The 17,692-nt window shown below is 39.7% G+C and overlaps 1 protein-coding gene across 27 annotated transcripts in view; it reads left to right on the top strand.

Annotated features, from left to right (window-relative positions):
• Nucleotides 1-17,692, top strand: part of ANK3 (ankyrin 3) — a 1,328,922-nt gene that overhangs the window by 1,068,918 nt on the left and 242,312 nt on the right. For all 27 annotated transcript variants that reach the window (XM_063961780.1, XM_063961785.1, XM_063961778.1 and 24 more), the window contains 5 exons: nucleotides 2,152-2,250; nucleotides 3,832-3,930; nucleotides 6,440-6,538; nucleotides 6,835-7,032; nucleotides 17,490-17,588. In XM_063961780.1, coding sequence (XP_063817850.1) covers nucleotides 2,152-2,250; nucleotides 3,832-3,930; nucleotides 6,440-6,538; nucleotides 6,835-7,032; nucleotides 17,490-17,588 — 594 coding nt within the window. The remainder of the gene's footprint in view (nucleotides 1-2,151; nucleotides 2,251-3,831; nucleotides 3,931-6,439; nucleotides 6,539-6,834; nucleotides 7,033-17,489; nucleotides 17,589-17,692) is intronic.

The following is a 17,692-nucleotide window of genomic DNA, read 5'->3' as shown; positions in this document are numbered from 1 at the left end:
CCCCACAAATGTCTATTTTTGCTGAGCTTGGGGAATCCTTACCCTTGAAAAGTTGTAAAGATTCAGTATCTGACAAAGGAGAAAGTGTATTACTTGGTCATATAAATGAGCCTAGAGGCAGTGTCGGACTGGGGCATGTAGGGCCCACCGGGGGAATGCAATGTTAGGGGCCCATGTTTAGGGGTGTGGCCAGTCTGCTGGGGTGTGTGGCCTGCCACCTCATTGGTTTGACTAAACATTAGAGAGTGCAACGTCTGGGTCCCTTCATAAATATATACAGTAAATTCAGCTGCTGCATGCATGATAATGTACCAGATTAATAACAGCAATGCACTGTAGAAAATACGCAATAGTCCAGTATAAGGTAACATATGTATAATTCATAATGTATAATTCAAGTGCACAGTCTAGAACCTGATTCTTACAGCAGGAGGTGGGCAGGCCCCCAGGCAGTGGGGCCCACCCGTGGTTTCCCCTGTACTCCTGTGGGCCAGTCCAAGCCTGCTAGAGGAAATGTACATTGGGACCTGTGAAAGCGTTGCAGTCCAATAAATTTTCTCTAACTTGTATCCAGCAGGAATGTTATGACTTTGTGACACAGCTTTCTGTCCTTGTTGTGACTTCCCATTTATTGTATTCCAGTTATTTTTACTTATATCATTTTAAATATGTATTTGTCTTTAAAGAGCAGCTGTTGCCTTAACCATGTGGAGGCAGCCATTTTGGGTGCTTAACCATCAGTCCGTTCTTTGTGAACCTTCAAAAGGGTAGTATGAATTATCCATTGGGCGGCTGCATTTTAGTAAATTTAGGGCCTAATACAGATCTGATCGCAGCAGCAAATTTGTTAGCAAATGGGCGAAACCATGTGCACTGCAGGGGGACAGATATAAAGTGTGCAAAGAGAGTTAGATTTGGGTGGGTTATATTGTTTCTGTGCAGTGTAAATCAGAGCTGGATTAAGGCAATGGGGGGCCCGGAGCACTTAAGACAGGGGGGCTCTAAAGTAAAAAGTTAAAATCATAGCATTGTAAATGTTGAAGATTCTTTATCAAATATTTATAGTTAATGCAAAAGAAGAAACCGGCACTATAAACCAGTGATGGCAAACCTTGACACTCCAGCTGTTGTTGAACTACACATCCCAGCATGCCCTGCTACAGTTTTGCTATTTGGCCATGCTAAAACTGATGCAGGGCATGCTGGGATGTGTAGTTCAACAACAGCTGGAGTGTCAAGGTTAGCCATCACTGCTCTAAACTATCATTTGCTAACACACAGCGGTTTGTTGGCAATATACAACGTTTTGGACACTTGGCTTAAGAAAGTGCCTGAGTCTTTGAAACGTTGGTCAACATGGTCAATAGGATGACATGTAAAAGGTCGACACTGCTTATGACCGACAGATACAAAAGGTCCAACAGGTTCAAATGGTCTATGCACATACGGCTGACATACATGTGGTCGGCATCTTTTTTTGGGGGGTGGGGGGGTTAGCATTTTGAACAACTTTTTCATACTTTACCATCCATGTGGACTACGATTGGCAATAGTAATCCGTGCTGAGCCGTGCAATGGGACGCAGTACACTTATTGGGGTTCCACATGCTTTGTTGGTGAAAACGACAACAGAAAACAGATGTAAAAATGTTGTCAACCTTTTTTTAAACCAACCTTGTAATGTGTCAACCTTTTGACCCTGTTGACCTTTCATACTGTCTACCTTTTGTCATGTTGACCTTTTCATTTGTCGACCCTTTGACCCTGTCAACCTAATGCATGTCGACCTAATGACTGTAGACCTTTTTCATGTAGATCTGATGATCCATACGCAGTTTCTGAAAATACAAATCTTCTGGGGAAAAAACGATATAATGTGTATGGGTGTCGCATAAAAAAAAATCATTGATATTGATGTTTGAAGGTAACAAGTGCAAATGTGAAAAAATAACCTCAATACAAGTGTGCGAAAACACTCAGCAGTGAAGGGGTTAATGCCTAGGCAATGGCATTCCCCAAGCTCATCACCACATCACCCACATACCCCCAGTTTACTAGCACATGGTTGTAAAGTGCATATATATGTGGTATTTACACATTGCATATTGAAGTAACTTATTGAAATCATTCTCTCTTGTTTCCCCTTCACAGAATGGCTTCACACCACTTCATATTGCCTGCAAGAAAAACCGAGTTAAAGTAATGGAGCTTCTCCTGAAACATGGGGCATCTATACAGGCAGTCACAGAAGTGAGTAATATTATCGTAATGATGCTGACCATATGTCAAATCTAATTTTAAAGCATACATAATAATGCATGTAATTGTGTAAGCTAACTGTAAAACATACATCATAATGCTGGATTTTGAACTGTATTAACTTGTGACACCTGTAACCAGAGACAGAACGCTACATTGCCAGAAGAATGTAGATGCCAGCTCTGCTCTTATGAGCACAGGCAGACGGTATGCACATAACCCCCTGGTCAAGGGTGTAACTACCATAGGTGCAGAAAGTGCAGCTGTAATTGGGCTCGGTGGTAAGAGGGCCCCACCTTCCCTGTCAAAGATATATGTGTTATATACATTTCTCACCATTGGGTGGTACATAGGGGCCCTTACACACTTTTGCCTTGGGGCCCACAATATATCTAGTTATGCCCCTGGAACTGCTCATTGTAATGTGGTATAAAATGAACTGGAGGGCACTATAATGTTACATAATATGAACTGGGGCACTGTAATGTGGCACTGTCCCAGATTCTACAGAGCATGTGCAGATCTCCAGGAAAATGGCGCGGCAGCCATTTTCCCAGTGAATTTTCTACTGCGCATGCGCGAAACACTGGGAAAATGGTTCCACGCCATTTTCCAAGTGATTTCGGCAGTGCTGCTGCAGTGCTGCTGCAGCGCCGCGGGACTTGGGCGGGTAAGTATGAAAAATAATAGGTGCAGGGTGTGCGGCGTGGGCCCCCCCTGGACCTGGGGGCCCGTGTGCGCCGCACACACTGCACCCATTATAAATATGCCAGTGAGTGGAGAGCGTCATAATGTTACATAATATGAAGTAGAGGCACTGTAATCTGGCATAATATGAACTGTGGTCGCAGTGGGTGGAATTCAATTGTTTGAAAAGTCGGTTGGGTGTTTGGTTTTTCCTGTCCATTAAATAGGAAAAAGCAGACTCTCAACTGACTTTTCGAACAATTGAATACCCACCAGTATGTCATAATGTGTATTGGGGGTACTGTGTTGCATAATGTGTACTGGCAACACTAAAATATTCTGCCTACTCCCCCACCCTGGCACCTTCGCAAATGCTGTAGTTCTGCCACTGTCTGTGGATATAGACTGCAGTATTACATTGTTACATTGGCTTGCACTTTAAGGGTGATATTAAATTGTTATATCGCTCCTTATCTCCTATCTAAGTGACGGGAGATTGCGTGGCGATATTCAGTTGATCTTTTATATCACCCTGATTGCACCCATAGAGGTCGCTGGGGGCGGCCGTGAAAAATGCGTTTTGGGCACCCAAATGGGTCACTTTTCACGCATTTGCCTTACTACCACCACGGGATGCGAGCTGAAATGCAAGCGCCGGCAGCCATTGTGCCCGAACTTAGCTACAATTGAATAGTGTTGTTTTATGAGCTACACTATCGCGTCTATTCCTCTGGAATTTGCTCTTTTCTTCTCTTTAACAAATAAGGATACATCATATTTTCCAAACAAAGACAAACTAGTGTATCCCCATTTTCTTCCAAATTATTGGAACCTTATTTCTAATAGTGTCACATATGGATAATTGTGCTCTTGTCTCCTTCCTAGTCGGGCCTGACGCCGATCCATGTTGCTGCCTTCATGGGACACGTGAATATTGTCTCTCAGTTAACGCATCATGGTGCATCACCTAATACAACCAATGTGGTGAGTACAGTCGTTCTTCACTCAGACTTTCCCACCATTAACAAGAGAATGAGGAGGAAAGAAACATAAAACATTACACAAATGAAGCCATCCAATGGCAGAAGGGACACATGAAGTATAAAGCATTGCATTTGCGTCAGTCTTGATGTATACTTAACTACATCCCTAAAACTTCAAAGCACAGAAAACTAATTTTTCAACAAATGGCATATTAAAAACAGATAATTTAATGGCTAAAGTAAAATAATGGTGGATGTGTTGTTAAATACAGGGGTATAAGCATAGGCAGTGTCCAGTGCCTAATTATAAGGTGTGCACATTTACAATGCACATGGCCGAGTCTTTCCATATATACTGCCAAGATTCCCTGACACATGTAGTCAATGTAGCCTTGTACTTTAAGGATGGTGTTAGATTTAGATAGACAGCTTTTGTTTAGCCAAAGTTTGTCCCTTCAACAAAATCAATCTTCATAACTTCTTTTAATGACAAAGCAATGAGGCCTAATCGCAGTGCTGTGATTGGACGTTTTCATTTTTAACAAAAATTCCTCTTCTATATACTAAATGTATTTCACAGGGCAAGGGACTATTACCACTGCTGTTCCTGTGAGATACATTTAGTACATAGTAGTACATACTCTGAGTTACATCCCAGTCGCATCATGTTCACAAACGGAGGCCGTCGCCGCCCCCTATACAGCAGCAGACTGTCAACCCCTGCTGCCTCTCTGCGTCCTGTGTGGCACATCCCGCTGACGCATGTCCATGCGCAAAGTACCAATAATCGGTACTTTGCGACGATGGGCACAGGACGGACTGGACCTGAATTAGGCCCTGTGTCAGTTTCCAGAGCTGGATGGAATACTGTAAATGCCTTCATAGGCATAAAGCAATTTACACCATGTGGCGTAAAACCAACCGGACCAAAATCTAGTTTGATACATAGGGCTCAGACCATAGTTCCTATACATAATAATGGCACTGCAGCGCTAGTTATCCTTTTTGGCTAATAATACATAGCGGGTATACATAAAATGATGCAGAAACCAGTTTCTACATAATTTTATGAAAAAAAACAAAAGGTAAAATAGACCCCTAAATCTTGCACACAGTCATTTCACTCTGCGTCAGTAAGAGACAGCCGGTATAAGCTATGAATGTGACATCCATTTCCACAGGCATGCAATACTGTTTTGGCTTGTATGTTAAACATGATATTCTCAGGAGATCCTGTCTTTTAAGTCAACTTGTTAATGTATAAAGTGCATGTTCATGCTGGCAGACAAATGCACAGTAACTGACATGACGTTACCTAAAATAGCATCTTATCCGTTTCAGGTATTGATTTTTTTTTTTAGCAGTTTCACTCATGTCCTCTGCTTTTAGATCTGGGAATACCACAAATAGTATTCTTTTCCTGGATACATAAATATGGTTGTGTGGCTGATGACTTGTAAGCTGAGAACTGATTTCCTCTAGTGATTGCAGTTGGTTCCCAGGACTAGTGCAGAACATCCATTATGGGTTTTTTTTTGTAGATGTGAAATTTCCAACACTGTTTGGAAATTGTATTTCACTTGTGCTGTTCTGCGTTATCCGGAGTCCAAATATTTTAGAATATGTGATTATGAAATTTCTGAAAACATCTAAATATGTATGCGTATTTTTCATCATTCACCATAATAACGTTTTCCTCATACAAAATATGTTATAAACTTATATTGCGGAAATAATATTCTATTTATATTGCACTTTTCTCCCATTCAGACTCAAGCATTTTACCTTATTTTTTTTACTGATAGTATTTATGACTGAAATATTTACTATATTCTTTTGTTTTCTTAATCTGTGTCCTGCCTCTAACAGTTCACATTTCCATCTAATGCCACTGGCTGTAGTATGCAAATGAGAGGAAGTGGACACATTCGGCATCTTTACAGTAGTGCAATAAGAATGCTGCCGAGATAGTGATTTTATACAACTGTTGTAAGTTTAGCTCGAGTGTAGTTTTATATAGCGATGACTGCTTCAATATGAACTAATACAAGATTTGTCCTCATACATAGTGTTTTTTTTGCACTGAAAATGTGTGTCTAGTTTGCATAAATAAAAATACCGGAAGGGGTAAAACTACTTCGCTAGTTTACACTGATCTATATGATGTGCAACATGTCTACATCTGTGTGCGAAGAGTCTGAATCTGTATACGCTTCACCCCAAGTTGTGTTTCATCTGTTGCTTTGTACATGTTTAAAACTAATTCCGCAGCCCAGAGTCCCCAGTACACTCTAGTACACTTTGAGTATGTTTTTTCTGTGTCTGCAATGTGAATAAGATGGAAAATCTGAAGAAATTGACTTTACGCTACACCTCTCAGATCAGCTCAGCCACGCAGGTGTCTCGTCCAGTAATGCATATAGGCGCTAGGTGTATGAGGGCACATCCGTATATAAAACGTCAGTTTTGGGGTTGTCAAATAAACTGTATAATGTTCTTTAATGTTCTAGAGAGGAGAAACGGCACTGCATATGGCTGCAAGGGCTGGCCAGTCAGAGGTTGTCCGATATCTTCTGCAAAATGGAGCTCAGGCAGAAGCTAAAGCAAAGGTAAGTCTAGCGGACAGGATCTGCCTGATTTATATAACCTGTACAATGTACTGCCATTAATATAAGAAGCCAAATACAATGGAGCGTTCTATAAAATCTTCTGAACTTTATAAGATTCTTTATTTGACTTTATAAGTATACTGTAACTCTGTTTCAGAGAAGGAGCCACCTTTTGGTTACTCTTTCAGAACCATACATTTCAGTACTTTGTAATAATTGGGTTAAAAAGAAAATATCTCTGGAAAGCATTTGCAGAGTCAGGGAATGATTTCCTATGTGGCTGTCTCTGTGTTCAGGATGACCAGACGCCTCTGCACATATCTGCTCGCCTGGGAAAAGCAGACATAGTGCAGCAGTTGCTCAAGCAAGGAGCCTGTCCAGATGCAGCCACCACTTCTGGATATACTCCACTGCACCTGTCTGCCAGGGAGGGTCACGATGATGTAGCATCTGTTCTGCTGGACCATGGAGCTTCATATGCAATAGTTACAAAGGTAAGTTACAGCCATTGCAAATTAGGCCATTGTATTCTGAGCTCAAGGAGCATCACTTAATGTTGCAAGGAATAATACACTTGTGTTCTACAATATATATGGTCACACAGCTCTATTACCCTTTTTTTTACAGTAAGGGGACAATATGTATTATATAACTGTTTCACACAGTTTTAATAAAGGCTTTTTTAACAGTTTTGAAACATTGGTTAAAGGTTATTAATATTCTTCCAGTGTTCTGTATTATTATTCATAGTGTTGTATTAAGGCAGCAATAGGCTGAGAATTGAAGGAAAATCTTTTTTTTTTTTTTTAATAAACTCACATCTTTAGCAATAAAATAGGGGCACAATCAAGGATAAATAGACATTACATAGATGTAGAGGGGTATTTAAAGTTGTGCAGCATTTTAAAAATGAGTAGGAGCCGTCCGTTTCACTTCCGCAGGTGTCAGTGCTGTTTTATCCTGTGGAAGAAGCATTATGTAGATCTATTCCCAATGATATATATATATATATATATATATAATAGATAGATAGATTTATTGTAACAGGGTCAGGGGTACAGGTACAATCTCCTGGGGTAGAATGCAGGATGTAAATGCTGAGAGATCACTCAAGTCCATTGGTTTGATGGAACTGGCCTTAACCATTTTTATTCTATAGAAAAATATAAATAAACATCAAAATATATACCCTGCTGGCCGGTGCTAACTATATACAGGATATTTCCTAACTCACTTAAAAAAAAAAACACAATACAAGGAGTTTTCATCAAGCACAGTTTACTGGATTAAACAGAATATAAACAGGGTTGTGCTCATAAACTAAACAATACATTTGTCACAATATGCATCGGTGGTTTGATAAAATTGTAATTAAATGTATTAAAAACACATATTTAACGCAATAGGTTAAAAAATCAATCCTTTGATCAATATACTGGAACCTCAGAAGCAACAGTAATCATTGTATCTACATGTGATAACTAAAAGCCAAACTGTTTTGGTTACAATTTTGATGTATCAAGTTAGTTATTTTTGTAACAGTCCAAAGTATGGGATACAAATGAACTGGTATTGTAAGTCCTGCTGGAGGAAAATTATCCAATAAGGAAGATATGTAATAATAAATAACGGTTACCCTCGGCAGCCTCTCCACACACTGAATTCCTATGATGTAACTCACATCAGAAGATCCTGCTGTAATAGATCTCTATGGCGCGTGCTGCAGTCAAGGCCTCTGCTCTCTTTATCCCTGCGACCGGGACCTGTTGATGGATGAGAGCTGGGGAAGCATCCTTACCGAGCGTCCTTGGGGGGTCATTCCAAGTTGATCGCACGCTGCAGATTTTCGCAAGCGCAGTGATCAGGTAAAAAAACAGCAAAACTGCGCATGCGTATGCACCGCAATGCGCACGCTTGCCGTATGGATACAAACAGCATCGCTGCTGTGCAATGCTTCTTGCGACGATTCCATTCGCACAGCCGATCGCAAGGAGATTGACAGAAGGCGTTTATGGGTGTCAACTGACCGTTTTCTGGGAGTGTTTCGGAAAACGGAGGCGTGTCCAAGCATTTGCAGGGCGGGTGTCTGACGTCAATTCCGGGACCGGACAGGCTGAAGTGATCGCAGCAGATGAGTAAGTTCTGACCTACTCAGAAACTGCAAAAAACTTTTTTGTACCGCTCGGCTGCACAGGCTTTCGCACACTTGCACAGCGAAAATACACTCCCCCGTGGGCAGTGACTATGTGTTTGCACGGTTGAATAAAGTAGCTAGCGAGCGATCAACTCAGAATGAGGGCCTTGGTTGGAGCAGCAGGCAGCGTCCTTGTTGGTAACGGCAGCTAGTCACAGCATCTTTCAGCGTCTTTGCTGTTCTCAGTGGCGGCAGTGTGATTAATGCAGGGAGTCGGCGGCAGGGGTTCTTAATGATGTAGACGATTGGTGATATTTCCCCCCAGTAGGGTCCCGGTGTCTAAAGGGAGTCCTAAACCCGTTTCGTCACCTCCTGTGACTTTTTCAATAGGCAGTACTCCTTAGATCACAATACTTCTATATATACCTCCATGTTAAATACACACACCTGTAATTGATAACAGACAGCCTTACCTAGCTGGTGTTTAATACCCCTGTTGCTAGGTGTTCTCAAGTAGTCTTGTTACTAGGTGTTCTCAAATAGTATAGTAACAAGTAGTACAGTATAGTAACAAACCACCAGAAAGCATATATAATAAATATAATATACTCTCATATAAACTAGTTGTCCTCAAATATAGTATACTCTCATACAATCTAAATGTCCACAAAAGAATATGGCTGATATATTTGAATAATTCTAATTATAAAATCACAACAGTGACTACCAGGTAGGAACTTTTCCTCCATATATTTCATGCTCTTTGGCAGATTGAACCATGTAATTATATTAACCATAGGTTTCCTATTCATTCATGTGGTTTGGAAACATCCTTTACATGATTTTGATAGGGAACTCAGACTACAATCATTGTAATAATAACGCATAATACTTTTTAACCCTCCCCTCTACCCTCCCTTCTCCCTCCCCCCTCTCCCTATTTCTGTCATGTCCCTATACAGAAGAAAAAAATAATTCACATTTTCAAATTATTATAGTTATATACAGTACTATTTTATAAATTCCTTGATGACCTTGGTGACCAACGAGGACAATTCATAATCATATGATGAATACATCATGTGGCAGTCCTATTATCGGGACCACATCCGGGATAACAAATCTCAGTATAGAGTTTAATCATTATACATCCACAGATTGATAAATATACATTAATAGTATAAGATAGGGAGATAAGGAGGACTAACAATGAAGACAGACCACTGAACATATGGGAAATGGAATGGATGGATGTACCAGTATGGGCAGACAGGTCCAGAAACCGATCTCATTTATTCATAGTAATAAAATTAATTTAGAGATCAATCTCAGTACATTCATTAGTCCCTCAGGAACAAAGGTCCTTAACTTATGTATTCAGTAATTTTCACGTACACATAAATTTTCTGAATCTGTCTTCCAATCTTGCAGTAAGTTTCACCCATTCTATTCCTGTAAGTATAAGACCCTTAGGATTCCCAGCATGACATTTTACAAAATGTCTAGAAATTCCATGGGTGCAAGATCTATTCAGGATGTTCCGCCTGTGTTCCAAAAATCTTACTTTTAAACTTCTTGTGGTTCTACCACATAAGTTAATTGGCAGCTACACTGCAAAATATAAATCACGTAAGTGTATTTGCAATTGCTATAAGTTTTTATCTCAAAATGTTCCTAATTTATTGAAGTAAAATATCGAACATTGGCCCTCATTCCGAGTTGTTCGCTCGGTATTTTTCATCGCATCGCAATGAAAATCCGCTTAGTACGCATGCGCAATGTTCGCACTGCGACTGCGCCAAGTAACTTTGCTATGTAGAAAGTAATTTTACTCGCGGCTTTTTCATCGCTCCGGCGATCGTAATGTGATTGACAGGAAATGGGTGTTACTGGGCGGAAACACGGCGTTTCAGGGGCGTGTGGCTGAAAACGCTACCGTTTCCGGAAAAAACGCAGGAGTGGCCGGGGAAACGGTGGGAGTGCCTGGGCGAACGCTGGGTGTGTTTGTGACGTCAACCAGGAACGACAAGCACTGAAATGATCGCACAGGCAGAGTAAGTCTGGAGCTACTCTGAAACTGCTAACTCGTTTGTAATCGCAATATTGCGCGTACGTCGGTCGCAATTTTAAGAAGCTAAGATTCACTCCCAGTAGGCGGCGGCTTAGCGTGTGTAACTCTGCTACATTCGCCTTGCGAGCGAACAACTCGGAATGAGGGCCATTGTTCACTGGATTTCAAGAGCAACTTTCTCTCAGAGACGCCATAGTATCTCCTCTTTCCCCAAGCAGTGTAAGAGAGCAATGATCAGGCTTACAGCCTTTTTAACACACCCATACAGCTGAAAGGTCTAATTAGCCTTCTGTGAGACTAAAAGCCCAAAGACTCGAAAGGGGCCTAAATGGATGGAGAAACCCGCCCTCTCTTCTCACATCCAACCCCAGGACCCTAATCCGGTTCTTGCTAAAAGCTCTCAGCAGAACCAACACAATATTCCTGGGGTTTTAAAAAGCATAGGTAAGAAACCTGTGGAAAATATACCTGCCTTCCACCACTATTCCAGTGATCTTGTCACTATATAAATAAATAAATATATATATATTTATGGTAGAACAGTCAATGCGCAAGCTGTTTTCCAGTCTGTGGAACCACAAGTCCCAGCTCAGCAATACAAATCCAAGACCAACCACGTATGTCCAAATGGTTCAAATAAAGTCCCGGTAGCACTTATATCTTTGCGATCGGCGTCTCTTTTTAGCCAATATCCACTATAGGCAGATAGTAATTTCTAAAATGAGAATAAGAAAGGGCGCCTCATAGTGCATCAATCCGTTTCATAAAATATTTATTTAGGATTCTTCACACACATATGGTTTAAAATCACGTACCAGAAGCGGCGGTTTCAACCACCGTAAGTTTTACAAGTTTAACACCAGGTATTATATGGATAGTACCACGAGCAATAACCAGCAGCGATTTCACCACCACAGTCTGCTCCTTCACGCTAGGCCACCCCCCTACGCGTTTCGTCACGTTGGACTTCGTCAGAGGGCTGGCCTAGCGTAGCACAACCTCCCAATAAATCACAATTCTCCACCAATCCACATGCGGCAGTGTTTTCCAACTGCATTCATAGCATAAAACGGACTATATATAAATGTCCGTGAAAGTGACCTTAAAATGCTTATTTAATTTCCACTTACATCTATACATAAACGGAACAATTAATTGTTCATAAAACCTCAATTAATAACTTCCAAACAATCATAAAGACATATATATAATAATAATCCATTTCCCTATCTATGTTAATAAATCTTAATAATCCACAAACCTCTTTATGGACACAATTATAGCTTGGTGATAGGATATAATAAAAATCTTTTTTAAAAGGAAATTAGGTTGACCCTAACTGTTTAATTTAAAAATGGGGTAATTTCAAATCCCTCATTCAAACCCACCGGGTGCAGTGTATTAAGAGTCATTATCCAGAACGTCTCTCTTCTGGCTAACAGTTTAAGTCTATCCGGTTTCACATTCTCTGAACCTATAAACCTCATTGCACTAGGATTACCTTTCTGACAATTTTTAAAGTGTCTAGGCACACTGTGGTTTTCTAAATTATTGTTAATATTTCGATAATGCTCTAAAATACGTAGTTTTAAGACTCTTTTTGTCTTACCCACGTATTTTTTACCACAGCCGCATGTCAGCATGTAAACCACAAAGGTGGTATTACAGTTAATAAATTCCTTTATTGGAAATTCTTTCCTCCCCCCACTATCTACAAACGTTTTCTTCCCTGTTAATCCATGTGTACACATCTTACAGCTGCCACAGGTATAAAAACCTGTGCTTTTCTTCAAAAACGTATTAGTGTCCCTGCTAGTTTCATTAATTAACGGGAGTTCACTAGGTGAGAGATGGTGTTTCAGAGTCTTAGCTCTTCTAAACACTACGTTCGGTTTCTCTGTTATCACGTTTCCCAGCACCGAATCCATTTTTAATATATGCCAATGTTTTTCCAAACTTTTACGGATCTCATTAACCTTTACATTATATTGCGTTACAAATGGACAATCAAAATCCTTCTTACTTTTAATAGGATCTATCCTTTTTTCTTTATACTGAATTAACTGTTTCCTGTCCAATGAACGGGTTTTGTTTAAAGCTGTCTCCACTAAATGTTTCGGATATCCTTTTTCTTTAAATCTAGATGCATAAATATTTGCTTGATCCTCGAACTTGTTTATATCAGTACAATTACGTCTTAATCTCAGTAATTGTGAAAAAGGGAGATTTTTCTTCCATTTAACATAATGGCAGCTGTTATAATCGAGGTAATTATTACTATCTACCGGTTTAAAATGAGTGCAAGTATTCACCGTTTTTTCGTCTCCTCTTACACTTAAGTTCAAATCTAGATATTGTATTTCCGTTTTATGCATATTATATGTGAAACCTAAGTTAAAGTCATTACTATGTAAATACTGTACAAAATTAGAGAACGATGTTTCCGACCCCTCCCAAACGACCAACAAGTCGTCAATATATCTCTTAAACAGCACAATATGGTCCTTAAAAGGATTGTTATTATATATACAATTTTGCTCCCACTCCCCCAAATACACATTAGCAAGGCTCGGGGCGCAAATCGTCCCTATCGCCGTCCCGCAACGTTGGATAAAGAATTCCCCCAGAAAAGTAAAATAATTGTAATAATTGTGGTAAAAAATACGTGGGTAAGACAAAAAGAGTCTTAAAACTACGTATTTTAGAGCATTATCGAAATATTAAAAATAATTTAGAAAACCACAGTGTGCCTAGACACTTTAAAAATTGTCAGAAAGGTAATCCTAGTGCAATGAGGTTTATAGGTTTAGAGAATGTGAAACCGGATAAGCGAGGAGGAGATAGACTTAAACTGTTAGCCAGAAGAGAGACGTTCTGGATAATGACTCTTAATACACTGCACCCGGTGGGTTTGAATGAGGGATTTGAAATTACCCCGTTTTTAAATTAAACAGTTAGGGTCAACCTAATTTCCTTTAAAAAAAGATTTTTATTATATCCTATCACCAAGCTATAATTGTGTCCATAAAGAGGTTTGTGGATTATTAAGATTTATTAACATAGATAGGGAAATGGATTATTATTATATATATGTCTTTATGATTGTTTGGAAGTTATTAATTGAGGTTTTATGAACAATTAATTGTTCCGTTTATGTATAGATGTAAGTGGAAATTAAATAAGCATTTTAAGGTTACTTTCACGGACATTTATATATAGTCCGTTTTATGCTATGAATGCAGTTGGAAAACACCGCCGCATGTGGATTGGTGGAGAATTGTGATTTATTGGGAGGTTGTGCTACGCTAGGCCAGCCCTCTGACGAAGTCCAACGTGACGAAACGCGTAGGGATGTGGCCTAGCGTGAAGGAGCAGACTGTGGTGGTGAAATCGCTGCTGGTTATTGCTCGTGGTACTATCCATATAATACCTGGTGTTGAACTTGTAAAACTTACGGTGGTTGAAACCGCCGCTTCTGGTACGTGATTTGAAACCATATGTGTGTGAAGAATCCTAAATACATTTTTTATGAAACGGATTGATGCACTATGAGGCGCCCTTTCTTATTCTCATTTTAGAAAATATATATATTTATATATACATATATATATATATATAATATAATATATAAAAAATGAAAATTTGTCCTTCTGTCTTTCTATACAAATCCACAGTTTAGAAGCGAAGATCTTGAAATTTGACATACATGCGTATCAAAACATGGCGGAGGCAACTAAAACAATTTGAAATCCCTAGCACCCCTAGGGGGGCAGACAGCAGCACAGAGTATATCAGGAGACAGCATAACTCCGGAATTCCTGGAGCAATGTACTCAAAAATTGGTACACATATGCCTTACAATCTGGCAACAAACACTGTGGGAGGAAAACACCTCCTAGTACCCTTAGGGGTGGGACAGCAGCACTGAGTATTTCAGCAGACAGCATAACTCTGGAATGCCTGCAGCAATTTACAACATACTTGGTACACATATGACTTATACTCTGGAAACAAACACTGTGGGGGTCAGACACCCCTAGCACCCATAGGGGTGGGACAGCAGCACAGAGTATGTCAGCAGACAGCAAAACTGTGGAAGGCCTGGAGCAATTTACACCAAACTTAGTACACATCTGGCTTACAATCTGGGAACAAACTCTGTGGGGGTCAGACACCCCTAGCACCCCTAGGGGTGGGACAGCAGCACAGAGTATTTCAGGAGACAGCATAACTCCAGAATACCTAGACCAATTTACAACAAACTTGGTACACATATGACTTACAAGTTGGGAACAAACACTGTGGGGGTAAGGCACCCCTAGCACCCCTAGGGTTGAGGCAGCACAGAGTTTTTCAGCAGACAGCATAACTCTAGAATGCCTGGAGCGATTTACACCAAACTTGCTACACATATTTCTTACACTCTGGGAACAAACACTGTGGGGGTAACACACCACTAGCACCCCTAGAGGTGGGCCAGCGGCACAGACTATATCAGGACATGCATGATATGTCAGTGATGACAGGGCTGCATGTGACAGGGGCAGTGACATGGTGTGAGGAGGGGAATGGAGGTAGCACGAACCCACACACTGAGAGTTATATAGTGGAAGTAGAACGGTCCCCCAGCAGCACAGAGTATATCAAGAGACACATAATGTGCTGTGCCATTTTTAAATTGGGTTTTCATTTTATTGATGTGTATAACATTTTACATGCTCTTTTATACTATGTTATTTATACTGTGTGTTTAATAATTAAATTAATTTTTGTAAACAAACATTCTTAAAATCCCGGGCAATGCCAGGTACTCCAGCTAGTGTGTATATATATATATATATATATATATGTATAGAGAGAGAGAGAGAAAGATAGAGAGAATACACCTGCGTTCGTTATACCCATATTATACATGGTATCGGGTTCATGGCAGTATTAATGTCATATGTGTACAGTATACATAACAGAAATACTTTTGCTGTCAGTGCTGCCAATAATATAGTGTAAATTTGTCTGTGTCTAGCAAATAAAAGCATGAGGATTTTGTTCATATTTTAATTAGAACATTAAGGGGGTATTCAATTAGTGCCGTTTTTTTGACCAGTCAAAAAAATTGCACTATTCGACCGTTTTAGGCCGAATTTACATTCGACCTACTTAATGCCCGTGACATTTTTTTGGCTGGTCAAAAAATCTGTATGGGTAAAAACCATGTGGATCGGTGAATTCGCTGCCGATCCACGTGTTTTGTCGAATTTGCAGGCATTTTTTTTTACTTTTTGGGTTCATTTTTGCCTATGCCAATTTGACCAAAAAAAAAAAAAAACGAGAAGACATGAGCAAAAATTGATTCAATAACAGGTGAAAATGCCTGCTATTGAATACACTCATGTCAAATTAGTGCTGATTTCCGACTGTCGGAAAATTCACCACTAATTGAATATATCCCTTAAGCTTGCAGCCCATCCTGCACTAGCATGTATGCCCAACACACCATTAAATAGCAGTCAAATGCACTTACCTCAATATAAATGTATTTTTGTTTTATATCAGTTTTCTCAATGCAAATTTATACGTTTGTGGTACTTACTGTGTTGGTAGAGCTAACAAATTTACGAAGCGCTGTATAGAAAATAAGTGGGGATTTCAGTTGTTCCCGATAATTTTTCATGTGGTAAAAACAGGAATTTACCACAATATTTTTAATTTTTTTGTGCAATTATTTCCCCCCAGTTCATTCAATTACCATCCATTTTTACTGCACAAAAAATGTTCCATTTTCGCATGAAAACACAGGATCTGGGGTAAATTCCTGAATCCATGTGTTTTCGCGTTCATGGCTGCAAAAAAGGGGCAGTTATAGGGGATTGTGTTTCATCTGCTTTTGGGGAGGTGAAATAAAATCCCAGATAATGTCAGATATTGGAGAAAACTGAATAACCCCCAGGGGATCAATTAGCCGCAGCAATTTACCACGGCTAATTGAATTCCTCCCTATGTACAGTATCATTCAAATCAGTCATTGCCCCATTGAAGTGTACAGTCTAAATTATTTAACATACAAAGGGTTATTAACCTATCAATATGGGTTTTTTTGAGTGTGAGATGAAACTGGGCCACCCAGAGAAAAGCCACGCAAACACATGCAAACATACTAATTCCACATGGATAGGCTATGACAGGGAATTGAACCATGACCTCGTTCTGTGAGGTATAAATGCTAACTACTAAACCACAGTGGTGCTCTAAACATAAGTTTTCTCTTAAATGTGTACACAATTTGTTTGCAGATATTTAGGGTCATTTATATATAATGTGGTATTTTCAGTTTCTACCTCAGGAATGGCTAAGATAGTGAGGCATCTATTCTATAGGTGGAACAAGATACAATTGTAAATTGATCTGAAAGAGCTGCCCTATTTGGTTAAATATGACAATCTGATAATAACTAAACTGAACTTTTGAGGCGCAAGAGACTCAATAAAAAGCTTAATCTGACTATAGGATTTAATAAATCAAGGTAGGAGAAGCTACAATTTAGTTTGGCTCTAGGCCAGGAATCTGTAAATCCGGTTTTGCTTGTACTGTATGTTGAGGGTAGTTTATGTACTATATGTTTGTAAAATGTTTCAATGTGCCTCATTATGGTTTTTGTGTAGTCATAAAACATTGTTATGGCTGTTGGAATGGTTTTGGCTTTACATAAGGAAAACCTGTTTGACCACTTATAAACCTTGTATTTACAGAAAGGATTTACTCCTCTGCACGTCGCTGCAAAATATGGAAAGATTGAAGTAGCCAAATTACTTCTGCAGAAGAGTGCATCCCCAGATGCTGCTGGAAAGGTGGGTGCAGATCTGTCTCTAAATACTGATTCTGTAGCTTAGCAGTAACCGTCCACAGGCTGCTGCTATCCGCATGCTCAGTGGTACAGGACTGTATATCACAC

The sequence above is a fragment of the Pseudophryne corroboree genome, chromosome 3, assembly GCF_028390025.1.
Source record: "Pseudophryne corroboree isolate aPseCor3 chromosome 3, aPseCor3.hap2, whole genome shotgun sequence".
In the NCBI taxonomy this organism is placed as follows: Eukaryota; Metazoa; Chordata; class Amphibia; order Anura; family Myobatrachidae; genus Pseudophryne; species Pseudophryne corroboree.
This window is presented reverse-complemented; position numbering and strand designations above follow the sequence as displayed.